The sequence below is a fragment of the Myotis nattereri genome (genome assembly GCF_964212035.1).
Source record: "Myotis nattereri genome assembly, chromosome: 4".
Lineage (NCBI taxonomy): Eukaryota > Metazoa > Chordata > Mammalia > Chiroptera > Vespertilionidae > Myotis > Myotis nattereri.
This window is the reverse complement of record NC_138079.1, coordinates 50,872,911-50,898,035: the sequence shown is the minus strand read 5'-3', so window position 1 is coordinate 50,898,035 and position 25,125 is coordinate 50,872,911. Positions and strand designations below refer to the sequence as shown.

Genomic DNA, 25,125 nt, shown 5'->3' with positions numbered 1-25,125 from the left:
GAATGCATAAATGGGCGGAACAACAAATCGATGTCTCTCTTCTCTCTCTCCCTCTCTCATCAATAAATAAAATTTAAAAAATAATACAGAGTTGTAAAGGGACTGATACTCAGCAGTCATGACAAACACGCAAGTGTGAATTTAAAACTGCTCCTATTGTAAGGCACATGTAACCTGCACAATGGTGATTAGTTTAGAGAACAGTTCTATCGATATATGAAAGACTTCAGGCCTAACAAAATGATGGATGCAAGCTCTTCAGTTATTCAAATAGGTGATGCTGGTGATAACTCATTGCATCTGTTTACCAAACCTAAAACTCTAAGGTAATCAATAATCATTATAATTACAAAAAACCAACTTGGCTATAAGGAAACTACAAATTGAACTTTCTCATAATGCATCACACTCATTGTTAAAAGTGATTTATAAACAAACAAACCCTTCACAATGTTTGACAAACAATACTCAAAATTCAGCGTCATTTGTCAAACTGGGAAATTGTAAGAAAAGGGAATTGATTTTCTTCTTTTGATTTATTATTTGAAAAATCTATTTTTTCATAATACTATCTAGTATATTTAAAAATGGTCATTCAGTTCAAAACTTCAGGGCAAAGTATAAACCATCTCAGCTGCCTTAGGAAAAAGGGTTGCTTTTGCAGCTAATCTTGAGTAGAAAGCATTTGTTTCTTTGCTTGTTCTCTGTTTGTCTGTCTCTCTCTCTGGTTACCTTGTTCTGTCCAGTGGTTTCGTAGCTGCCTTCACTCAGCCCTGCTGTCCACAGAGGACTAGTTTGATGTGTTGAGATTCCTGACCCCACGGTGAAGATACAGTCTGTGAACCCTAGAGAGCTTGGCCCAGGTATTTAATGAGATTTTTTTTTTTTGTTTCTCCTTGGGCTCCTAGATTTCTACAATCCAAAGCCCAAGCTACTATGCAGCTCTTTTCCAGGCTTCTTGTATGCAGGTGCTATTGCTCCAGTTCCACATGCCTTGGGTGAGGCCTTTTCATTCCAATTCACCACCACAGCAGTTCAGAGACTCCCTCATCCACCTGTTTGTGGATCCAGAAAACAATGGGCCCACGGCTTCAGGCCAGATTACCACTTTGTCTTTCTGCTCTGTTTCTGATCCACAGAAATGTTCATTATTTTAAAATTTTTCTCTTATTATAGCTTGTCTTTAACTGCTATGTATATAGAGCAGGGTAGTGGGCAAAAACATGAATTTACAGTACCATCTTCACTAGAAACTTTTCAGGTCAATGCAATGGAATTTTAGCAGAAAGATCAAATGCTCCTTGGTAGACTATATAGTAATTTTTAAAAATTGATTTCAGAGATATATATATAGAGAGAGAGAGATCGATCGATCAATGATGAGAGAGAATCATTGATTGGCTGCCTCCTGCACATCTCCTACTGGAGACTGAGCCCACAACCCAGGCATGTGCGTGTGCCCTGACCGAGAATCGAACTGTGACCTTCTGCTTCTGGTTCATAGGTCGATGCTCAACCACTGAGCAACACCAGCCGGGCTAGATAATTTTTTTCTAGAGATTTTAAATTCAAGTAAGTGAAGCATATTCAAGTGGAGGGGGGTTATAATAGGTAGCTAATAAAACATAAAAGATGAGTCAGGTGTCAAAGCTTAACATGTAGTTTTGGAAATTATAGAAGTTAACAAAAAATAGTCTTAAAATATAACCTTCAAAGTGTTATAACCTTCAAAGTGATCAAACAGATCAACGAGAAATACCCCTGAATTTCTATTTTTGATGATATAACAAATTTCTCTCCTTCTTATGCCATATTTAGCTTACGTATTCATTCCTATAAGATTTTATAATACATTAATGATTATTCATTTATTCAACAAATACTAATTATGTTCCTGCTATCTACTCTACAAGACCCTGGTGATTCAGAGATGAATAATAAATAGTCTTTGCCCTCAAGAAATTTATAATTTATTGAGGAAGTCAGCCACACACCCCAAAACAAGTCACCATTCCATGATAACTGCTGTAATGGCTGTAGGGACAAAGTGCTTTCTTTAAAGGCATAGATGAGAGAATGAGTGATTCTTAATGGTCTGGTTCTGTAAAGAAGCAATTCCAAAGGCTTCACAGAAGAGGTGGCATATTGGGAACTTCCAGAAGTTTTACAAAGGAGTTAATAGTGTCTTGTGGGACATGGGGTCTAGGGAAATTAATTTATGCTTATCCAGCACACAATTTTGACTTAGATTATGGGATTATTTGGACAGCTTGGGGAGCTAAAGAAGATTATGGGAGAGTGATAAGCACTTTCCACCTCTCTCTCCTTCTTTGAGGATTCCTTACATGAACAAAGATGACAGTATCAGGCAACTTTAGGAAAGGGTAAATAAACTGGCATGGTCAGAGTGCAGGATAAATAGTAACTAACTTGGGGATGGACAGATGACCGAGGGTGGACTGTGGAGATCTTGTATTGTAGTCTAAAAAGACTGGACTTTTCTTGTGGGCAATGATGCTGGTGAGGCAATCCACTTTACATTTTGAAATATAGACATCTGAAATAATGAAATGGAGAAATAAAAGACTTGAACTAGTGACCAATCAGAAAAATACTGACCGTGTCCAAGTATGAGGTAATAACTATTAAACTGTCATGGAAATAGGGGAATTAGAAAATCACAAGTATTTTTTTACGGTATATATCTGAAAAGCTATAAGAGAGCAATGCTTCTATTACTATTTCATTGCAAGAGAGGTTTCCCTAGTTGAGATACAAGTATGCAGGAACTTTCAGAATTATGTTTAGTGCTTAAGGGCTATGTTTTTCAGATAAAGTACTGTTTTTTGTTTGTTTGTTTTTACTACATCCATGTTGGATCATATCAAAAGGCATAGGAGTAATTTAGGCATGAAAAGGATTAACTCATTATGTTAAGCCTTTATGTTATCACTAGAGGCCCGGTGCACAAAAATTTGTGCACTCAGGGGGGTCCCTCAGCCCGGCCTATGCCCTTTTGCAGTCTGTGACCTTTCGGAGGATGTCCACCTGCTGGCTTAGGCCCGCTCCCTGGGGGATCAGGCCCAAGCTGGCAGTCAGACATCCCTCTGGCAGCCCGGCAGCCCTCGGGGGGTATCCATGTGCCAGCGGGGAGCAGGCCTAACCTGCAATCAGACATCCTTAGTGCTGCTGAGGAGGTGGGAGAGGCTCCCACCACCACCACTGTACTGGCAGCCGTCAGCCTGACTTGTGGTTGAGCAGAGCTCCCCCATGTGGGAGCGCACTGACTACCAGGGGGCAGCTCCTGCATTGAGCGTCTGGCCCCTGGTGGTCAGTGTGTGTCATAGTGACCAGTCATTCCCAGTCGTTCTGCTGTTAGGGTCAGTTTTCATATTACCCTTTTATTATATAGGATAGAGGCCTGGTGCATGGGTGGGGGTCAGCTGGTTTGCCCTGAAGGGTGTCCCGGATCAGGGTGGGGGGCCTGCTGGGGTGTCTGGCCAGCCTGAGTGAGGGGCTGATGGCTGCTTGCAGGCTGGCCAGACCCCCTTTAGGGTAGGGGGGGTCCCCACTGGGGTGCCTGGCCAGCCTGGGTGAGGGACTGAGGGCCATTTTCAGGCTGGCTAAGGCCCCCTGGCGATGGAAGCTCCCAGCCTCTCCTTTTTTTCTTTATTCTGGGATTTATTTACCTTGTATAATTGAAACTTTGTAGCCTTGAGAGGAGCTCAGAGCCAGCCAGGGCGGGCAGGAGGGAAGCCTCCTGCTCACTCCAGCTCCGTGGCCATGGATGGCTGAAAGCAGATATCTGGGGTTTATTTACCTTCTATAATTGAAACTTTGTTGCTTTCAGTGGAGCTCAGAGCCTGCAGCAGCAAGTGGGAAGCTTGGCTTCCTCTATCATTGGGGCAACCAAGCCTCCTGCTTGCTCCAGCCCCGTGGCTGCCGGCCACCATCTTGGTTGGGTTATTTTGCATATAGTTGCTCTGATTGGCTGGTGGGCATGGCTTAAGGCGTAGCGAAGGTATGGTCAATTTGCATGTTTGTCTTTTATTAGTGTAGATTATTGAAAACATGCAAACACTGGCACTTCCATTTTATATAGAAACCAAAAAAATCTTGTCATTTGGGGGAAGAAACTAACAACTCTTCCCTTAAGAATATGCATTGTAATAAAATGAACCCTAAGTTTAATAATAGCATAGCTTCTGGAAAAATTCTGTCCTATGAAAATGTAGGCTTTCTGCATTATGTAGTTTTTGTAATTGAAGAATTTAAGATTAATTATAACCTTAAATAATATTTCTGCCTACATAATGATTCCATGCTAAATGAAAGAGAAAATACAGAAGAGTTGGCTAGATACAGCTATCTTACAAATGAAGGCACAAAATAATATAAAGAGTCCATTCTCTTTATACCAAGAGGAAAATCTTTTTTGCATCTTCCCTGATCCAGTTCAGGTGCTAGAAGGCTTTTCTTATATCACAGTACCTCCTTTTATTATCCTATAAATGGCAATATCTATTGAACCCCCAATAACATATTAGACACTGTTCTAGGGACTTTATATATACTATCTTGCTTAAATTTTGAGAAGCACTTAAAATGTGAAGAATTCCTCTCATTCATTTGGCTCTAGATTTGTCAAAGTTTAGAAAAGAGAGATTCCTCTTCTTCACTGGCCCGAGCGGGAACCTCCGCTCCCAGCTACAAGATTATTCCTAATATTCTAGTCACTCAAACCATTTTAGACAGAATTTTCTGTATGTAGGTGTGTGGTTATTGTTCCAAGCTAAGGAAATTCCTAAGAGACTCTAATCTAACAACAAAAAAAGAATCAGATCATAGAAACCTGTGTTAGTATGATTCAAAGGGAAAATATGAGCTGCAGTGAAAGCCAATTTGAGCTGGAAAGACTTGCACTGTTAAATCACTAGACATGTGTAGCCACTTATGAAGCTGTCTGATCACATATGTTTTTAAACATCTGTCAGCACAAGCAGAACTCCACATGCAAAACACAGCACTCCTGGGCACAATGGAAGTTTGTGACCAATTCTCAGATTTTCAGGAAGAAATGAATACATTTCACAGGTTCAACATAGGTTATTACTGCTGAAGTTGAAGGAAGTTTTGGCAAGCAACTCCCAAAGGCTGTGTGACTCATTTCCTTGGACATTAATATCTTAAAAAGACAAAACTGAGACCAGCAATAAAACCTACAGAGACCTAAAGAGAGAGATGTCAGGGAGTACTAAGAAGCAGGAGGCACTGGAGGCTACAGCTGAAAGCTGAGTCTAACTTCTCTCTTTTTCTTGATAAAAATATTGCAGTGCCATTTCCCCCACCATTAAAACGTTCTCATCTTCAAAGTACAAATATAATTCCTTCCAAACCTGCGGCATTTGTTCTTCCCCTGAAGACATCGTCATATGCTTTCCACTGCGGCTTCACCTGGTAGGCGTGGATGAACACCACAAATACCACCACAAGGCACATTAAAGGGACCAGGGCTGCGGTGAACAGAGCGGCATAGATATTAGGGATGAAACACCTGAAAGAGAAGAGAAGAGATCACTCAGACAACTTCAATACGAACATTTCTGAAATCCAGAATGTCTGACATCATTGCTTTATACTAACTCTTTGTATCTAAGTGTTGGCAAAAGCTCATTTTTGGTTTGCCAAATTGAAGCTTTGTTCGAGTAGAGGCTACATGGTTACATCTCATCCACTGCTTCACAAAGTAGGATCCATGAAACAAGCACATCCTGAGATGCTCAGAAAACTTAAAAAAAAAAGGTCCTGGCCAAATACTTTGAGAAATGTGCACTTGCTTTGCAGCTCTATCTTCTTGGCCTACTGAGACCAAGGTCACACTGAGGACTGCATGAGAGAAGGCATTGCTTAATGGCAAATCTGAGGATTCCTAGGGCTCAATTCTGTCATTCCTAAGCTATACATTTCCTGTAGAGCCATGAATTCTCTTGAAAATGATGACAACTTTCCATTTAGAAGCTATACCACTCAACTGCATCTGTTATTACTAGAGTTTATCTAGAACAATGAGGTCCAAGGTAAACTTACATTATTTATTAATTTTGATAACACTGAAAGTCTACAATGATTTTAGAGATGTAACTGGAAATTTTTACTCATAATTTATTAAATCATCATGTTCTTTACAAAAATCTTTCATACAAAGATATCAAAATGTGCCTGGCCAGTGTGGCTCAGCTAGTTTGGTGTCGTCCCATGCACCAAAAGGTTACCAGTTCGATTCCTGGTCATGGCACATGCCTTGATCCCTGGCAGGGGGTGTGCAGGAGGCAGCTGATTGCTGTTTCTCTCTTACATAAATGCATCTCTCTCATTCTCTCCCTCTCCTTTTATCTCTCTCTCTCAAAATAAAAAAATATATATATGTATTTTAAAATGTCAAAAGGGAGGGCTACTAAATAGGTTCTCAATAGCTGAAACTGTACTCTTCAGGAATTCTTAAAAAGGACATACCTCCTGTAACTTATAACACTATAATACATTTAATGACAAGAAATCTTAATAGTAGGTAGTGTTCTTTTCAAATATTTTCCCCAACTTCTCCATTTTTAATACATAATACTCATAAACCTACATTACAACAAGTAAAAAAATAATGAACTCTGAAAAAAATCAAGGAAAAAAATATAACATGTTTAGAAGAAAACCTCAAAATTCGAACTATAGTAATCAGGGAAATATCCATTCTTGCCATTTTGAGGGAAAAAAGTGCTGCAATTTTATATTTAAAAAGAGACATATTATCAAAGACCTTCCTTAAGTATTATTTCTAATTAACATGACCTGCTAAATGTATTCCTCTTGTAATCAAGACACATTTCAAGAGATATTTCAACACATATTCTGCATCCGCAAAGAGATGTCAGAATGATGGATTCCCTGGCTTTCAGAATTTAATTTGGACAGTACAAAGGCTGACTCCTTCCCTGTATGCTCATCTGTGTGTCACAGACCCGTATCTTCCAGGTAAAAGGCACAAGACAAGATAAAACAGGCAAACATTAATGGCCTTGATCTTGCTTGAATATATTTCTGTACTAAAAATAGTGATCATGATGGCTAGCCATTTCTACGAATATTGGCTTTGAATGATTTGTCTCTTGTTTTCCTCAGAATTATGGAACGACAGCCATACACTACCTAAAGGTGCTTCGACAAAAGCAGACACAGATGGAGAAACTCACACAGATTCGACTGCTCTATTTTTATCTTGAACAATGTCATCACAATTCAGTTTCAGGATGTAAAATGAGGATGGTTACTGACTCTACTGTGAGGTGCTCTAGGATTAATCAACATTTGATACACAGAGCCAGTGTTTAGATTTGACTCCAACACATACAACTTCTCATGTTTGGTTCCCACTTCTCTACTTGAAGTGCCTTCCTGAAAACTTTGTTTTGGATTCAGAGGGTAACCTTTGAAAGCAGAAACTCAACTAATGGCGCACCAGCCTGGTTAAAAAATAAAACGGGCAAAGTGGACCTCCAGGATGTTAGCACTAACCAGGCGTGTCTGCAGGGCTCTCGGGAAGAGAAGGAAACTCCCTAAGTGTCATCGCTCTTAAAACTCTCCTTTGCAGTTCTCCCTGCTTGTACGATGACTTGGCCACCTGGCCCATTCCTTCAGAGAAAGGGGGGAACGATCCAATCCTGAAGCGGCCCCTTTCCCCCAGTTTCTTCAGAGCCCCGCAGTCGTGCCCTGTCATCAGTACCAGGCTGCTGAGAGTGCCCAGTTTGTCCTCTGCGTGGTCAACACGGGCGGGTGATTAACGAGGAGGGCTTTGGCCTCCAGCACGCCTGTTCCTGTTGGCAGCCCTCCTAGCGTTCCTGCCTACCTGGGGCCCTGCAGTACAGCGGGCTCCTCCTCTCGCCTACTCCTGTCCAGCTGTGACTCATCCCAGTGTCCCTGCAACCAAAACTACCTGCCTTGTGTACTACCTCTCCTGGGGGTTAGGGTGTCCGACAACTACCCGTAAAAGGAGAAAAAAAAAAAGGCTCATCCATCAGAATTTCCTTCAGTCCAACCGAGTAAGATGTGCAGTGCATCTAGGTAGTTTGGGGATTAGATCATAGGAAAGCGACGCGGGGGTTAGGAAACTATGAATATCATGTTAGGAACAGTTTCTGAACTCAGGCTAGGAACAAATTCTTGGAAAAACTGAATGTAATGTAAGAAACGAACAGGCCAAATGCTATGCACACTGGAGGGCTGTGGGGGCAGTGGATTATGGTGCTGGCAGCCACTGCTGCCAGGACAGATCTGGCAGTTACCAGAAAATGAGACCACGGCCGTGTGGATGTGCCTTCTTAAAAAGGGTGAGGAAAGCGTGCTCCTCGTAGTTCCCAGCTCCTCCAGCTTCAAAGCTCTTTGGGGGCCCTTCTTCCCTCTTTTGGTGCTGAATGTTCTTTGGGGCGCCTGTAAATCACATGACTAGCTTTTGCTGTTCCCTTTTAAACTTTCACGGGTAAATTTTCTTTCTTATTATAACCCACAGACGGTCCTAATTTATTTCAAAATCCTGTCGGGACTTCAACCTTTTCTCTATTTTTAGCCAGATGAAACAAGCAGATACTGTTTCATTACCTTCGGTTTTTCCTCCTCCCGGGGTAGCTTGGAGCATTTACAATGCCTGATGTCACTTTCTAGTTTGGTAAGGTTATTACTTCCCTGAGGTAGCACTTTATCCTTATTGAATTGTTTTCACTTGCATTATCTAACTTGAGTAAAAAAAAAAAAAAAAAAATTATGTCAGTGGCCTGGGGTACTTCAGGTTCTTTGTTCCTGTCTGGAATAAGCATAAGGAGAAGCTCAGAAGCAAAGGAGTCCAGGAGAGAGATAAACTCCACTCATAACTGCTGACAACATTGGGAGGAGACTGAGAACCCCCTGTACGAGTGACGGTGATCGGAGCCATTTAAATTCCATCTTAAAGAACAGGCTGCCCCTGGCACTCTGCAGGACTTAAAGTAATCCAGGCAGCTGACATCTGAGTTACATCTGGATTACATAGACATGAAAAAGGACGTAGGTAATGGGAGAATAATGAAGGTCTGTTCCCAAGCTCTTCTTTATTACTAAGTACTTCTCCTCCATTAGATAATGACAATAGTTGTGATTCACAGGCTCATGTGCCAACCTCCCCCAGGTAGGTCTCCTTAAGACTTTGTTAATGACGGCCTCTACATCAAAAGCTACATTTGTTGCCTCAACCAACTCTGTCTTCTCCACATGGAAAATAAATAAATTTATGGAGACATGAGTAGACGAGAAAATTACAGTGTGGGTTTCAGCAGCTTCAAGGTAGGAAAATAGATTCTTTCTGTCCTTCTGTTGTCGTGCATCTAGCAGTTTTCATACCAAGGAAATAGACTGATTTCTAAAATGTATTTTCTTTTAAGCTTAAATTTTAAACAGAAACAAAGTTAAAATTAAATTGCAGATAAGCCCTACAAAGTGAAACTGAACATTAGGATAATAGATGGACTTAGAGAGGAAGGGAAGGAACGAGGTATTTTCCTAAACTGAATTAGGTGGATAATGTAGACTATCGTAATTATTACTACTACTATACTTACTACCACCACCACTACAAATAACACTAGTGGGGATCATTTACTCTGTGCCAGGCATGAAACTCGATCCTCACATGCATTATTATGCATAAACATCACAACAGTCCCATTAGCCTCAATGTACACATGGGAAAATGACACCTAAATTACTTAAGGTCAAGTTGCTAGTAGCATAAACAGGCTCATTTGCCTTCACTGCTACCTCTACAATTCTAACATCATTTCCACAATTCTAGTAAAGACATATTAGAGTTAGTGGTAAACATGCCAGTGTTCTCCTTGAGGACAGGGACGCTAATTTGTTTTTGTTTATTTTTCTCCTAGTGCTTTGCATAATAAGACCCTCAAGAAATGCGTACTACTATTGATTCAACTGATTTTTAGCAGTGTTTGAAAACCACTTACTTAAAGAAAAAGTAGGCACAGCAAATTCTATATTTCAGATGTAGTCAGTGCAGTAAAAATCCAAGCAACATTGGACTATCTATCATGTCCCAGGGACAGTGCTGGATACGGAAGGGCATATGAAGCTGCCTAAGTCATGGTCCTTCACGTCAGCAGATTAGATTTACAACAAGTGGCAGCACATCAGAATATAGTCTCTTCCTCAAAGTGGTGCTCTTCCATCAGCATCATTGGCACTACCTGGGAGCTGGTTAAAAATGCAGACTCTTACACCCCCGACAGAGCTTCTGAAACCACATTTTAACAAGATGCCCAGTCGTTTCATGGGCACATAGAAAGTTTGACAAGCATTCTTCTAGCACACTCATGGGATATAATGGAGATTAATGTAATTAACTAACCTTTACATCTGGCAGCAAAGCCATGGGCCTGTGTACCCCCAAGGAGAAACAGATCCAGATATTTTCATAGCACATGATGGTCACAGCAGCCTGAAGAACCAGAGAGAAAGAAAAGCAGCAGGAAGCAAAAGGGATAGAGAAGCAGAGATCTGCCATATGTAGAAGCCTGGGATTGGCAACCTGGGCACCCTGATTGCAGAAAAGGAGAGAGCTAGCAAATAAAGCGAGAGAGGACACAATCGATGTGCAGACTGGTGGAATGAAATGAGAAGGGGCGTGCTGGGCTGTGATGGGGGTGGGTGGGAGGTAAATATTCAGTCCTGCTGCATAGAAACAACCCTGAAGGATGGTTTCGGTGAGTGAGTGCAATAAACATGCTCTTCCATTGCCCACGCTGCTCAAGGTTTCTGAAAAACGTGACCCCATGAACCATGGACCTCTATCCCCACACCCCAGCCACAGGTCACCCTAGCCACTGGCGATTAGCTGTGAGATATATCCCTGACCCAAAGACAACCATCCTTCTGGCTTGCCCCTGACTTGGAATTTAGTGACTCGGCTCTAACAGTTTAGCTGAGCTAATCAGCTTTGAGAATCTTTGAGACAGTTGCCAGTTAGTGGTGGGCACTAAAGCTGACCACTGTAAATTTGCTCTGAAAGTTCAGAGCAGACAGCCATACTGGAGTAAATACACAATGAATACAGAAGAAATGGGCCGAGAAGAGGGGATAAGAGGGTATAGGCTGGAGGAGCATTCAGACGCTCACACGTGAGGGATTCTGTGGTCTCTGAGAGATGAAGAGTGTGCCTTGGTTTTCAGCATTCTAATTCTAGTTTGCTGCAGTCCAACTGTACCCCATTTCCAGCATTTGAATGCCCATGGGAATGCCTGTCGGGTACACATACTTCTCTAACCCCACCCCTTTACTTGAAGTAGCTTTAGTGGGTTTTTACATGCAACTATAATGGCCATAGTTCAAACGGCACTAGTGAATGGGCGATAGAGAGAAAGAGGAAATGAACACATGACTGTTCTTTAAAACAATGTTGCATCCGAAGATGCAGTAGAACATCGCTTCATGTCTACCAGTTTTAGAGCTTACTCTACGCCATGGTTAGCATTGCTATCTCACTCTGCATTGACAACTACCTCAGAAGCCAAAGGACCAAAAAACAAGAATCAGGCTCCCTTTTATTACATATACTGTATATACTTATATTACTTGAAAAGATTGAGCAAAGAAAAATGTGAACAAAACCCCATTAAACATTAAATGTCTAAAATTGTAAAGTAGACAGATACACTATATACACTAAAATACAGTCCATCGTTGGGTATAATTAGCTTGTGGTAAATAACATAGTTACCTACATCCCAGGCTCATTAAAAGGTAAAATATCCTATCTAATAAAGAGGTGATATGCAAATGAACCATCACTCCAACACTCAAGTTGGCCGCCCCCATGTGGACACAAGATAACCGGCAGGGGAGGGCAGTTGGAGGAAACCATGCCTGCAGGGGAGAACAGTTTGGGGGGACCAGGCCAGCAGGGGAGGGCAGTTTGGGGGGACCAGGCTTGCAGGGGAGGGCAGTTGGGGGCAACCATGCTGGCAGGGGAGGGCAGTTGGGGGCAATTGGGCTGGCAGAGGAGCAGTTAGGTATTGATCAGGCTTGCAGGGGAGTGGTTAGGGGGTGATCAGGCTGGCAGGCAGAAGCAGTTAGGTGCAATCAGGCAGGCAGGCAGGCAGGCAGGCAGGTGAGCGGTTGGGAGCCAGCAGTCCTGGATTGTGAGAGGGATCAGGCCTAAATGGGCAGTTGGACATCCCTCAAGGGGTCCCAGATTGGAGAGGGTGCAGTCTGGGCTGAGAAACACAGCCCCCTCCCCCGTGCATGAATTTCATGCACCGGGCCTCTAGTATTTACATAAATTCCAAAGATAAATAATAGACTCATAGCATTAACAGGTTAGAGATAACCGACAAAAAACAGTCTAAAACCATGATACCCTCAAATGACCTTTTCTTTTGTTTTTTTCTTTTTCCAAGAAACTTAACTCTGAAGAATCTATTCCCTGAACAACATGATGCTAATGTTGAAATCAGTCTACCACCTTTGCTCCCGGTAGGTTCCAGTGAATCAAGCCCATTCAGACTTTAATCAGGATAAGGTCAAGCTGACTTGTTATTTTTTGCATGTACCAATGCTCCATGTTCTCATAAAACAACATTATTTGGTACTGAAAAATGTCATTGTCCTAGCACACACAAAGGTGTCCTGCTCTTTCCCCTTGCTCACCAAGGCTCTGAATGAATGGTGAAACGCTTTTTTCTTAAAGAACTTTATACCACATTCTTGTGTCTGAAGATAGTAAAAATTATAGCTTTTTATAATTTTATAAAAATATAGATTTACAGGGTGGGCACAAGAATATAAGATTAATGTCCAAAAATTTTGGTCTTTTTGCACCCTCTCTCCACCCACATCTGACTTTGTGATTTCAATGGGCACACTGATCCTCAGAGTATGACCATTAGCCGCAAAGCAGCTTCAGATGAGGCCAACCCTCACACACAGGCAGGATGCAGTACTTTCTAATCTTAGTAAGTGTTGAAGATACAATTTTTATTTTTTGTGTTCAATCTGTGTTTATTTCAATAAACTCAAAGCATTTAGGAATAGCTAAGAAGAAATTGGGGGCCATGTGTCATTTTAACATAGCTGTTAACTTCTTTTTCCTGATGAAAATGTTGTAGGCTTTGAAGTTCTCTCTTCTCCAATACTCTTACAATACACTTATATCACCCATGAAAAACATGAGAAAGGTAGAAGTATAGGTCTATGCTGACAAGAGTGTCACTGTGGGCCACTCTACGAAAGACATAGATATTGTAAGTGGCTAAATATCCCGACAGCAATGGTGATTATTTCTCAAAGTAGCAAAAATCGCTTGGCAGAAGGATAATCCAACTGATAATTATTGACCACCTTTTATTGAACAATAGCCACATTACATTTTCCTGGAGATCAGACATACCAATTCCTCTGGCTTTATGTGAAGGTTGCAAATGTTCCAAGAAAACATTTCTAGGGCATTCCCTGCAGGAATGAATGCTCAGTCATACCACATCTTGTATCGTCTATAGTCTCATTAACATTTATAACGCATTGTAATAACTGACATTAAGAGATTGTTAATCATAGTCATATTGTTTAAAATACACTGTTCACTTTCTTGTCCTATTTGTAAAATTTTAACCTTAAAATCCTGTAAATATTATGGTTAACTCTTTACTATTGAGAAAATAAGGATAATGTGAGTAGGTGAAGTTTTCTGTCAATAATTTTACGGTAATTATCTTAAGTTGTACATTATGTTATATCTCGGCTCCAATAGCCAGCTTTGTTGCTAAGCCCATCTCAACCCTGATATACTTCAATTTTTTTATTGAACACATATTTCAGGATGTTGGTCTTTACTGAGTAATGGATTGACACATCAAATATGTATTTTAAGATATCGAAAGGCCCAATATATGTTCATACTAGGTGGTTGCTAGGGTTGGTCCATGATACTAACATTAATTAGTATTTATTGAGTATTTGAATATGCCCTGAAGGATCCTGGAGTAAAAAAAAAAATACAATAAACGATGTGAGAACATTATAAAATCCTATACTACAATGTCAACATGTGAGGGATATCTAATAAATATTAAAAGGTGAAAAAACATGGACCAAAATACCTCGGGTAAATGAGATGGAGGTTAAGAGTTAATTTAAGAAAAGGAAAGTAAAGCTTGAGTAAAGGATGTGGAGGCCAAGATTCTATCCACTCTCTGGGAATCCCCAGTTTTGATGGGGAAATGGCACATTTCCTTGAAGTTTGGAAATCATAAGGATTGGATCATACCTGATATAGAGGAAGCAACATTTTAAAATTCCTTAGTTGGACAGCCCTAAACTAGACACCAGATCGATAGAAGGTTAAAGTGACCTCCTTTGTGATTTATGTAAAGATTCTTCAAAGAAAATGATGTTGCTATTGAGGGTCTCTGTGTGCGAGAACGGAAGAGTGGGTAGAAGCCTCCTGTTGGTTTAGGATATCACAGCCTAGAGAAAAGGAATGTACTGCTAGGGATAAAGGCTCCAGAACCAGACTATTTGGGTCAATCCCGGATGCACATCTTATCGATTCTGTGACTTGGGCCAGTATTGAACTTGTCTATACCTCAGTTTCCTAAAAAAATAAAAAAATTAAAGTTAAAATGAAATGGAGAACAATAGCATCTCCATCTACTACATATGAGTGAAGTGAGAACTCAAGGAGTCAATACATGTAAAGCTCTTAGATCAGAGCCTAGCATTATGTAGATACTCAATAAAAGATAGCTATATTTATTATCACCTATTACTAAGATCTCATCCTCTCATGTATATACAAGACTTAACCTGTTCCAAAAAAGGGAGAAAGTGCTGAACACTATGAATTCAATAAAAGAAAAATCTACCGGAGTAGGCAGGGAAGACTTCACAAAAGAGGTGGGGTTGGATAGCAGCTTTTTCTCTCTTGAATTCCTTATCAGTCAGCAGATGTTTAACGTGATTCAGCCGTGCAAATAAGGTGAGTGCCTGTGTGCACTGCGCTCTGCATGAGGGGAAGGAGGAAAACTTTCCCTTCGCTGCTTTTCCTCATGACTCATGTGTGTTTCTGTAAAACTAGTTGTTAAAACTTGGTTCCAATTTGAAAAGTGAAGGTAATTAAAAAGAGGCAGGTGCTATTCAAGGAAGTCCAACAGAGGCTCAGAAGTGTCAGCAGCAGCAGACGGAGCTGTTGGTTCAGAGCTCCTTTAGGGATTTAACTGATAGTTTCTTACCTGCCAGACTCCTGTCCCCCCGCCTTCTTCTCCCCTACTCCAAGGCCCCAAGGAGAGGGCAAATGGAATGGAAAGGCCAATTAGCTGATAGTTTTCCAGAAGAGAGGGAGTTTCTAGCCTCTCGGAAGCCTGCATTCTACTGGAGGATCCCCAATGCTGACTGTTAGGAGACGGCATTGCCAATATCCCCATCAACCCGAGCTGCCTATTGGAAAGATAATTGTACTTCCTCCTTTCAGAATTTTTTTCTTCTTCATAGGATCTTAGAACTAGAAGGGATAGAAGTCATCCTGTCCTGCCTATAGTTTTATGGGTGAAAAAAAAAAAACCGAGGATGCAAAGTTTGTCCAAAACATGGCTGTCGAAACTCCTAGGTCAATGCTCTAAAGGAGGCTCTGAGCATCAGTCAGACTTGACAGAAAAATAACAGACTCTTGTCGGGGGCCACAGTCTGCTAATAATCCAAAAAATTCCCTTTTCGTTAAGTGTCTCTAGTGTTTTACTTACTTTGCCTATGAATCCCCAAGAGCTAGGGGCTACAGAACATGCATATTTCTGAATATAATACTGCATAGTAGTCCCCCAGGCAGCATAGACCATACTATTCCTCAATTAAAGTTTTTAATGACTTCACCTATTAAAATTAAAAACACACACAAAAATTCAAACAAAAGAATGAATTTCATTCACTTAGAGATTAACAGATATCAGGAAAGGGCAATGAATCCAAAATGACTTTCTGTCATTCATAAGCCCCCTCCCACTGAGGCCTTTCCCCTCTCTGAAAAAAATTGGCTTCAGTTGAATCACCACTTTAGCAGAAGGAATTTATTTTTGACAACAGGATGTTCCTGTTATTTTCCAAGTCTTGTAGTTTCAACAACAGGATTTCAGGGCAGTAAAATGAAATGGGAACAGCAGAGTAATATTAATATCTGAGAATACTCATGAATGTGTGAGAAAAATCCAAATAGTCCCAAACCTGCCTTAAAAATTTAAGGCCATCTTCTTTATGAACTTTTAAATTTCTTCTCATTAAAAAAAAAAAATACCATGATCTAATATGTAGTAAAGATTTTTGGCTGAGGTTTGTAATTGTAGCCAAACTTAATTGTAGAGTTGGGCTGATGCCTTCAAACAGTTCCCCTTATTGTGGTATACTCATTCCATTTCTTTCTTTTTCTCTTTTACTTCAAATAAAAGTTTGATGTGCCATACAATGGAAACAATTTTTAAAACATGCTGAAAAGTCAAGAGTGATATTCATGCCATCTGGAAAGGTATCATGTACTTTTAGATGATAACATTTTTTAAAAATAATAGTGATTTTTTAAAAATATGTTTTTATTGATTTCAGAGAGAGGAAGGCAGAGGAAGAGACAGAAACATCAATGATGGGAATCATTGTTTAACTGCCTCCCGTACGCCCCACACTGGGGATTGAGCCCACAACCCAGGCATATGCCCTGACCAGGAATAGAACTATGACCTCCTGGTTCATGGGTTAATGCTCAATCACTGAGCCACACTGGCCAGGCTAGATGATAAAATCTTACCAAATGTCAGTACTGTTCTTCGTAACTCATTTGGAGGACTATTGCTCAGGTATGTGGAGAAGAGTCAGAGGAACCACTTCCTCTACATCACACACTTGCTTTAAGAGTCTGCTGCCTGCCTTCACCAAGAACAGAGACTAATGTAAGCGGGTTTGATTATTGATGGAAAACCCACTTCTGTCGGGGACATTCTGAATTGAAGACAGAAATAATATGATTTCACAAAACAGCAAGTGAGAAAGCAAAGTGCTTATAGATGTGGACTCTCAATCTGATAGGCCTGGTTTTGAACCTTGGCACTGCTATTTAATAGCTGTGTGACTATGGGCGAGTGAAGTTACCCCTCTGAGCCTTTGTACCCTCACTTATAAAATATGAATAAAATCTATTTTTTCATAAATGTGTTATGAGAATTAAATGAAATTACTTTGATTAAAATGCTTAACATAGTGCCTAGCATGTAGGACTCAACAAAGGATAGCCGTTATCATTCACATTAGCATATGCATTGATTTACTTTGCTGAGCTTACTCACATATAGAAATTATAGACATCATTAATAGGATACCCAAATATTTGGTTAACATCATTGATTTTCTGCAACAGCAAGCTTATCCACAACGTTTTCATGGCCTCTAACCAAGTGTCTGACACCATTTCTCAGAAGAGCAAGCATTTCCTTGAACACCCATAGCAGTGACTTAAATGTGAAGGCTCTGGGTCCATGTTCAGTCATTTGAAAACAAGAACGATATGCAATCTCTTAAATGTATGTGTTTAAATCTCCATTTGGTCCTGCCAAGGTGACCCACATTTAAATATAAATTTCAGATTTAAAATCACAGAAATGTGAGGTGTGATTAAATCTTGGTCAGGATGCAGATTACCTAACTGCTCAGGAATCTGTTCCTCAGAGGTGGCTGTTTTGAAGGGTAAGGGAGCACACGCCATCTCAGTGGCCTCCTCTACTATGCCTAAGCTGTTATTTTCATAGCTGTGTTACTGTACTTGGATTTCTGAAGACGTTTTCTTCCGCAGTTGAGGTGAGTTTGTCAAGGGTTGCCATCGTGTTATTTTATTACCTGGGTAGCAGTAAATAACATTTTCATGATGGTTTTTCCCCCCCATACATTCTTTGTCATCAAAAAAAGAAATGCTTTTTCATTATTTCTGTAAAATACTGACATTTAACTGACATTGCCTAAAGGTTTTTAAGTAGCTGATAAAGACATATACTCTATATAATATAAAATAAATGAATAATAAACTAAGGTTGAACCAGAAGTGGGTACCAAAATATTATTTGCTAAAAAAAAAAAATACTATACATTCATCCTAGTTTGCTTTCTCTAGCAGGTGTTTCAGAGTTACACACATGAATGCACTCATACACTGAGCAAGACAGGGGCTATGTAATAAATCTGCAAGCTCTGGGGGTGGGGAGGGCCTCTCAAGCTCAGGGACCAAAAACTGCGCAGGATGGTCTGATCATAAATTCCTAACTGGCTAGTCCATGGCAGGCAATTATGTCCCAGGCCTAGAGCTTCCTCAGGAAAGGTCAATCTACCTGAAATGACCTCTGTCCACTGTTCTTATGCATGTGGGATAACACACCTATGAAACGTTAGAGTAATTTTCATTCCTAGATCCCTCAAAAGCACAACCACCGGCACCAGAGGACAGAGACCCTTACTGTTATCCTGCTCCTTACGCACCATCTATACGTGCTATACATGTTCAATGTTAACTATCTTGTACCCACCAACGTAAGATAAGTATGTGTTTCTCCATTTTGCTTTTTATCCAATCCTAGAGATCTTCCTAATTTACTTTCTCCCACCTTCTTCATCTACCACAAATGGATTTCATGAACCTTCCTTACGTTTCTCCTCTGATTCTAAATGCATTAAAGGAAATGCAAAACTGCCATTCTCAAAAGCATTTTCTCAATCCATTGAGATTTTGCTTCCAGTCATGTCCTTAAAATTTTGGCTCAAATAAACTCTTGTAAAACTTTTCTATAGGCTGGATATTCTTTCATCGACAATACATACGCACCACTCTTACACATTGGCTCAAAAGAAGTACAACTCTTTCCACTGTGAGAACGGCATGGCTACAGTGTCATATCATGGACCATGTTCTTGAACTTATATTCATGGAAAACTCAGCACTGACTTTCATATGGCTGCTATTTATTTATTTAACACTAGAGGCCAGATGCACGAAATTCGTGCAAGGGGCTCAGCCCTCATAGCCGCAGCGGCTTGCCTCAGCTCTCTAAGCCCTGGCTTTGTCTGGACAGACATCCGGAAGGTCATTCAGCTGTCTGGTCTAATTAGCTTATTACGCTTTTATTATTATAGATAACACCAGAGTCTAGCATGCAGGTGAGGCTTATGCCAAATCTTATTGCAATGTGCTAAGTGTGATAGAATGACCTACCTGGAGCATGGTGGGAACTCAAGGAAGAAGTGAGTTATTATGTGTGGGAGATTTGGATGGTTAAATCATTTTTGCCAATAAAGAAATAAGATGAGGATCCAGAATCACATTTGTTACTTAAGTGACCTGATAGGAAAATGATGTGGACCAATCTGGAAAGCAATACTCCCCTTCCCAGACAAAGGCAAAGAAAAGGCAAGGCTCAAAAATTTCTCAGCTTTGTTTCCTGTTGGTTCAGGAATCATCTGTGTTCTTAAAAGGGGAAGCATGGCTTGAGATTATCAGGAAGATAATGTGATTATGATTAATCTTGGTTCTTCCTCTGGGGCTATAAAACTTTCAAGGACAATGATTTGTGTATATGCTCTGATTTTGGGGGGTTAAGATAAGAATTTATAGCCACATAGGAGGACAGCACAGGATTAATTGGTCCAATGATATTTGAGCTGTGTTTTTAAAAAAATCTTTATTGTTGAAAGCTTTACAGATGTCCTCCTCTTTCCCCCATTAACCCTTTCTAGTCTGTATCCACCCTCCCCTCCCCCCACTCCAGGCCTGGACTGTGAATTTTAATAATTTTAGAAAAAGGTCCAGAGAGGAAGGGGGACACATCATTTCACAATCCCTCCAAGATAGCCTGTGTAAAGGATAATTGTGGCGGAAAACTCAGGAGAGCTGCCATAGAAGAATTTCAAAAGAACTTCAGACAATCCAGAAATCACAGCTGCATCAGGAAGGAAGCAGCTGTTGCACCAATGCTCTCTTCTCTGGACCCTTCAAACCACTGAAAATGAAAAGATATGATCCAGAAGATAGAAGCTGAGTAGGGGGTGGGCTTGGGAAGTAGAGAGGGGTAAGATAAATCACTGCCCTTTACAACATTTCACTTTCCTTTACTAGCCTGAAGCTAAGTAAAACTTAACAACAGAAGAAAGCACTGATATTGTATGAAAGTAGCAAACCAGAAAAAACTGAAGACAATATGTCTGAGGGGGAAAGAGGCCTTTAGTGCTGCTTTTTCTCCTATCTTTTCAATGTAAATGTGTCCTTTATTAAATTAAAACTCCTCCCAAACTATAACTGGACTCTGACCAACATAGATAACTTTAACAAGACACTTAAAATGCCAGGTCCAAGAGATAGACTCTACTGATAGCCCAATAGCAGCAGAGCCATTAATTAGCATGTAGAAATCCTGTAAAAAATATGGCAGAGCCTCTCCTGGATTTCGATGCTACCAACAACAACAGAGCACAAGACACTACAGTCCATCCATTAAATGCTACTATAATGCAATTTTGGACAGTTAGATTCTAAGATCCATCTTTTTGAGAAGAAATGTTCAAGAAAGTGTACAGGCTATCAGGCCATCATACATGCTAAAACCAGGTGTCTTATTCTTTGTAACCCCTTTCTTTAATCCTCTTAAAAACTCACCGAAGAGACCCTAATGTTTACTGCTGCATTTGTGTAGAGTTCCAAGTGAAGTACTCTCTCTAGCCTGCCTTGAGATTAATTTTAAAAAAGCAAAGTGAAGCCAGAAATTTCATTCTACAATTTAGGTGTAATCATTATCAAACCAACAGTGCCAAGACACCAGTCAAATCAAGTCACTAGAGGTTCTCAGTCTATAGTAGGTAAAATGCTTAAGATATTCTTTCATCCTTTACACAAAAGAAGCTTTTAAATGTAAGGCCAATTGCTAATGAAATCATAATGAGGTTCTCATTGTTGTTAAAAATCCACTCATTGTAAAATCTAGGATGCTGAATATAATTTTTTAGAAGTTGAATACATTTAAAACAAGCATTTAATGAGTATCTCCCAACTTAAGGGTTGAAGTTCATATATATACTAGAGGCCCAGTGTACCAAAATAGTGCATGGGTAGGGTCTCTTGGCCTGGCCTGCGATCAGGGCTGATCAGGTTCCCCGCCTCCCTGCCTCCCCACCTCTTCTTTCCCTCCCTCCCTCCCTCAGTGCCCCATCGCAACTGCTGGTCACCTGCCATGTTCCGTGCTGCCCCCTGGTGGTCAGCACACATCATAGTGAGCTATCGCACTCCTGAGGGGACAATTTGCACATTAGCCTTTTATTATATAGGATATTAGTTAATCCTAACCCGAGGATATTTTTTTAGAAGTTAAATACTTGCTAACTTACTAAAGTGCATGCCTAATCTTTATTGGGAAACTTGCATAGGCAGGTATAGGGATCCAGCTGGAGAAAGGTGATATTTCCATTTGTAAGGTATAACTGGTAAAATCTGTTCTGGCCACTGGATGATCCCTGGTTCAAACAAACCATCTGCCCTGGTCTTTCAGCCATGCTAATTTGCCCATTTTTATCTTTGTGCAGGCTATGCTTCATGCACCTCTCTTGCTGCACCCACCCCCTCCTTCCAAACCACCTAGTAAAATGTTTTTCATCCTTTAATACTCGGCTAAGTATGTCTCTGCCGGTCTTGTCTGGTCATGCGTAGTCACAATGATTTTTCCTTCATCTGAATTTCTGTATCACTAATAATCTACTGATCTCTTATTGTTTTTGTGTCTTATTGCTCCAAATAGATTACACACTTTTTAAAAACAGAGCTTCGCTTTACATAATGGCACATGATGAAGATTTAAGAAACAAAAAAATTGTTCTTTTATCTTCATGGTACTGCCAGTCTGTACTTAAATGAATCTCAAAAGGCAGAGTCAATTTATTTTCATTTGAAAATAACAAAATTAAAGCAAGTATAATTCTGGTGTGGTTTAGATATTCTTCCATTTTTCTGGCAACTCCATTTAAAAAATATATTTAATCTGTTTTGATTAAAGGACCTTTGGCTATTTCACCCTTAGGTATGTTCCAAAGCAAAGCAGCAGTTTTAACAATTCTTTGTTGAATTATTAAAAATTGAAAATGAGAAATTACTTAATAGTAATACTAAATACATGCATACTATGTGACTACTACTTTAAAAACCCCTTCTTCACCAATGACAAAAAGCACTGCCATCTTTGTGTGACAAAATCTCAAATCTTTATACTCGTACCGTTTTCTTTCTCCGTTTCAAGTGCATGTTAAACATCACATATACTGGAAACAAAACTGACTTTGAGAAGTCGAACTGAAAGGTCAGGCTTACGTTCTGAATCACTGTAGACACTCAGAAGCGTTGGGTATGAGCCTAGTGTTCTTCAGTTCACCGCAAACATAACCTAAAACCAGGATCTAGGTCATTTTGGAGTAACTGTGATTATTTTGTGCTCTGTAGAGTTCTGATATAAAGATTTATGCATTTATACCAATGCATTCAAATGTAGATCTACTTTTATAGCAATTTCTTCATATATTCAGGCATCAAATAATTCCTGAGCACCTGTGACTACTGTGTATACACCAGACACTGTTCTAGACTTTTTGGATACACTGCTACACAGATGACCTTACTGAGATAACATTCTTTTTGAAGAAACAGAGAGAAAGATAAAGTAAATAGAACATATAATACTGGGTGGTGATCAGGTCTAGAAAGCAGTGAATAGAAAGAGAGAGTGAAGATGATGGTCAGGAAAGGCCTTCCTAAGGAGTGACATTTGACGAGAGGGAGCGTGCCATGCAAATGTCTGAAGAAGAACATTCCAGATAGAAGGCACAAGTGCAAAGATGTTGAGATAGGAGCAGCTGCAAAAATATCTGACACACAAGTGTTATTTATTAAGTGCTAAAGCACTCTTCTCAGTAGCAGAAGAGTTGAATGAATAGAGTAACTCATTTAATCCTCACAGCAATCTTGAGTCAAGACACAGAGAGGGTACATAACTTGTTCAAGGTTAAACTCTAGGAAAAGGCAGAACCAGAGTTTGAAGCTGAGCAGTAGGTCTGGCTTCAGAGTCTCCTTCTCTAACCACTGAACATGCTGCCTTTCTAAACAAAAGGGCTGCTCGAGCTGGGAAATGAGCAATTATCTCCTCATAAAAGTTGTAGCAGGAACATCTAGAGCTCCTAAGAGTACTGCCATCAAGAGACAAGGATATTAGTTTTGATTTAAAAAATAAGATTTACCAGCTTGAACCAGTATAATACTTATCAGAACTATATCCGGAATAAAGATTCCTCTGGAAAAATAATGAACACAGATCAATTTGTGTCAAGACTATGGACAACTTTACTGAATGATAGCCAAGAACACACCATAAGCTTACTTCTTTGATTGCATCTGAAATACTGAGGCAGCGATGGAACTTCGGTGCTTCTTCTCTAAAGTGTTACATCTGGTTTTCCCAGATGGTGAACAGGAAATTATAGATACACACTGTGCTGAGGATAAAACAACCATACAAGGCTCAGGCTGTTGCTGAGCGCATATTAATAAAAATGCTTGGGGTTCCTATTGACTCAAACTATAGCTTGTTTGTTCTCTTGTGAAGGAAAAAAAAAAAAAGAGCCAGAAATCAAGTTTTAAGGATCTCAATAAAGAATTGGAGCAAAACAGGGAACCCTTTCAGCACTCTGAATCACATGAAAATCATCCCGGAGGCCGCTTTCTGGGGTGGCTCCCATTTGCGGGTCTACAAGTACAAGTTTGTTAAAGCCCTGACACACATAACTTTAGAACTGCATAAAGGAAACAGGACAGAGATTGTTTGCGAATGTGTAGGACATTATTTTTTATAGACCACTGTTTTTTCTAATACTTAAATTTCATTCATATTAAATGATCCTGGCTTAATATTTAAAGATAGCTTTCTGCAACATGATTGGCTAAAACTAAATATACCAGGCTTAAGCAATGGAACATTTGTTTTAACATCCAAAGCAGTAGACATGTCTTGTGATGCCCAAATGAATAGCTTTGGTCCAACTGTGAATGAAATAAACCAGTTTACTTCATGGCCATAAAAAAGTGTTCTTGTATGGCCAGTGTGCTCAGTCAACCCATGCATGAGTAGGTCATTGGTTTGATTCCTGGTCAGGGCACATGCCCAGGTTGTAGGCTAGATCCCTGGTGTTGGACATGCGGGAGGCAGCTCATCGATATTTCTCTCTAATCAATGTTTCTATCTTTCTCTCCCTCTCCCTTCCTCTCTCTGAAATCTATAAAAACATTTTTTTAAAATTTTAAATATATTTGTTTGGTGGATCCACAAAACAGATTCCTTTCACAGATAATTAAAAATTGAGCGTATATACAAATTAGCATCAGCACACATTCAGTCAGCAAATATTTTACAGTCTATTATGCTCCAGGTCCTAAGATGCAAATTTGCATAGCACATGATTCCTGCCACTGTGAAACCTATATTCATCTAATTGGCCACTCAGAATCTGAGCAGCATAGGGTCCCCAGCAGTCAAACATATAAGAGGAACTCTATTTTAAAAGATTCCACAGAAGGCTCCTAATTCCTTCCGACACTTATTAGCTGCCAATTAAAAAGTTCCTGTTTCATGATTCTACTCAGCTTCTTTTATTCTGTTTTATCATGAGTATAGGTACAAAAACAAAAATAGCCATTGTTTTTCTTGAATTAGAAATACACACACACACATATCTATCTATCTATATCTATATATATATAGAGAGAGGTAATTATTCCTAACGGTGTCCCAGTTACGACTGTTCAACAGGCTGCGCGCACACAGGAGCTGGTGGGCGGGAACGGGGGCAGGACATGAGGCTGTCACCAGGGGCAGCACCACCCCCCCCCCCAGCAGAGGCATGTGTGCAGGCCCGCTGCACTGCCCAGCCCAGAGGGGGGGCATGAGGACAGGGGCGGGGCCTCGGGGGAGAGCTCTCAGCACTCCTGCATCAGGG

The 25,125-nt window shown here is 40.2% G+C and overlaps 1 protein-coding gene across 1 annotated transcript in view; it reads right to left on the bottom strand.

Annotated features, from left to right (window-relative positions):
* Positions 1 to 25,125, bottom strand: part of ADGRV1 (adhesion G protein-coupled receptor V1) — a 459,909-nt gene that overhangs the window by 77,985 nt on the left and 356,799 nt on the right. Inside the window, exon 86 of the mRNA XM_081090113.1 lies at positions 5,397 to 5,554. Within this exon, the coding sequence (XP_080946239.1) occupies positions 5,397 to 5,554 (158 nt within the window). The remainder of the gene's footprint in view (positions 1 to 5,396; positions 5,555 to 25,125) is intronic.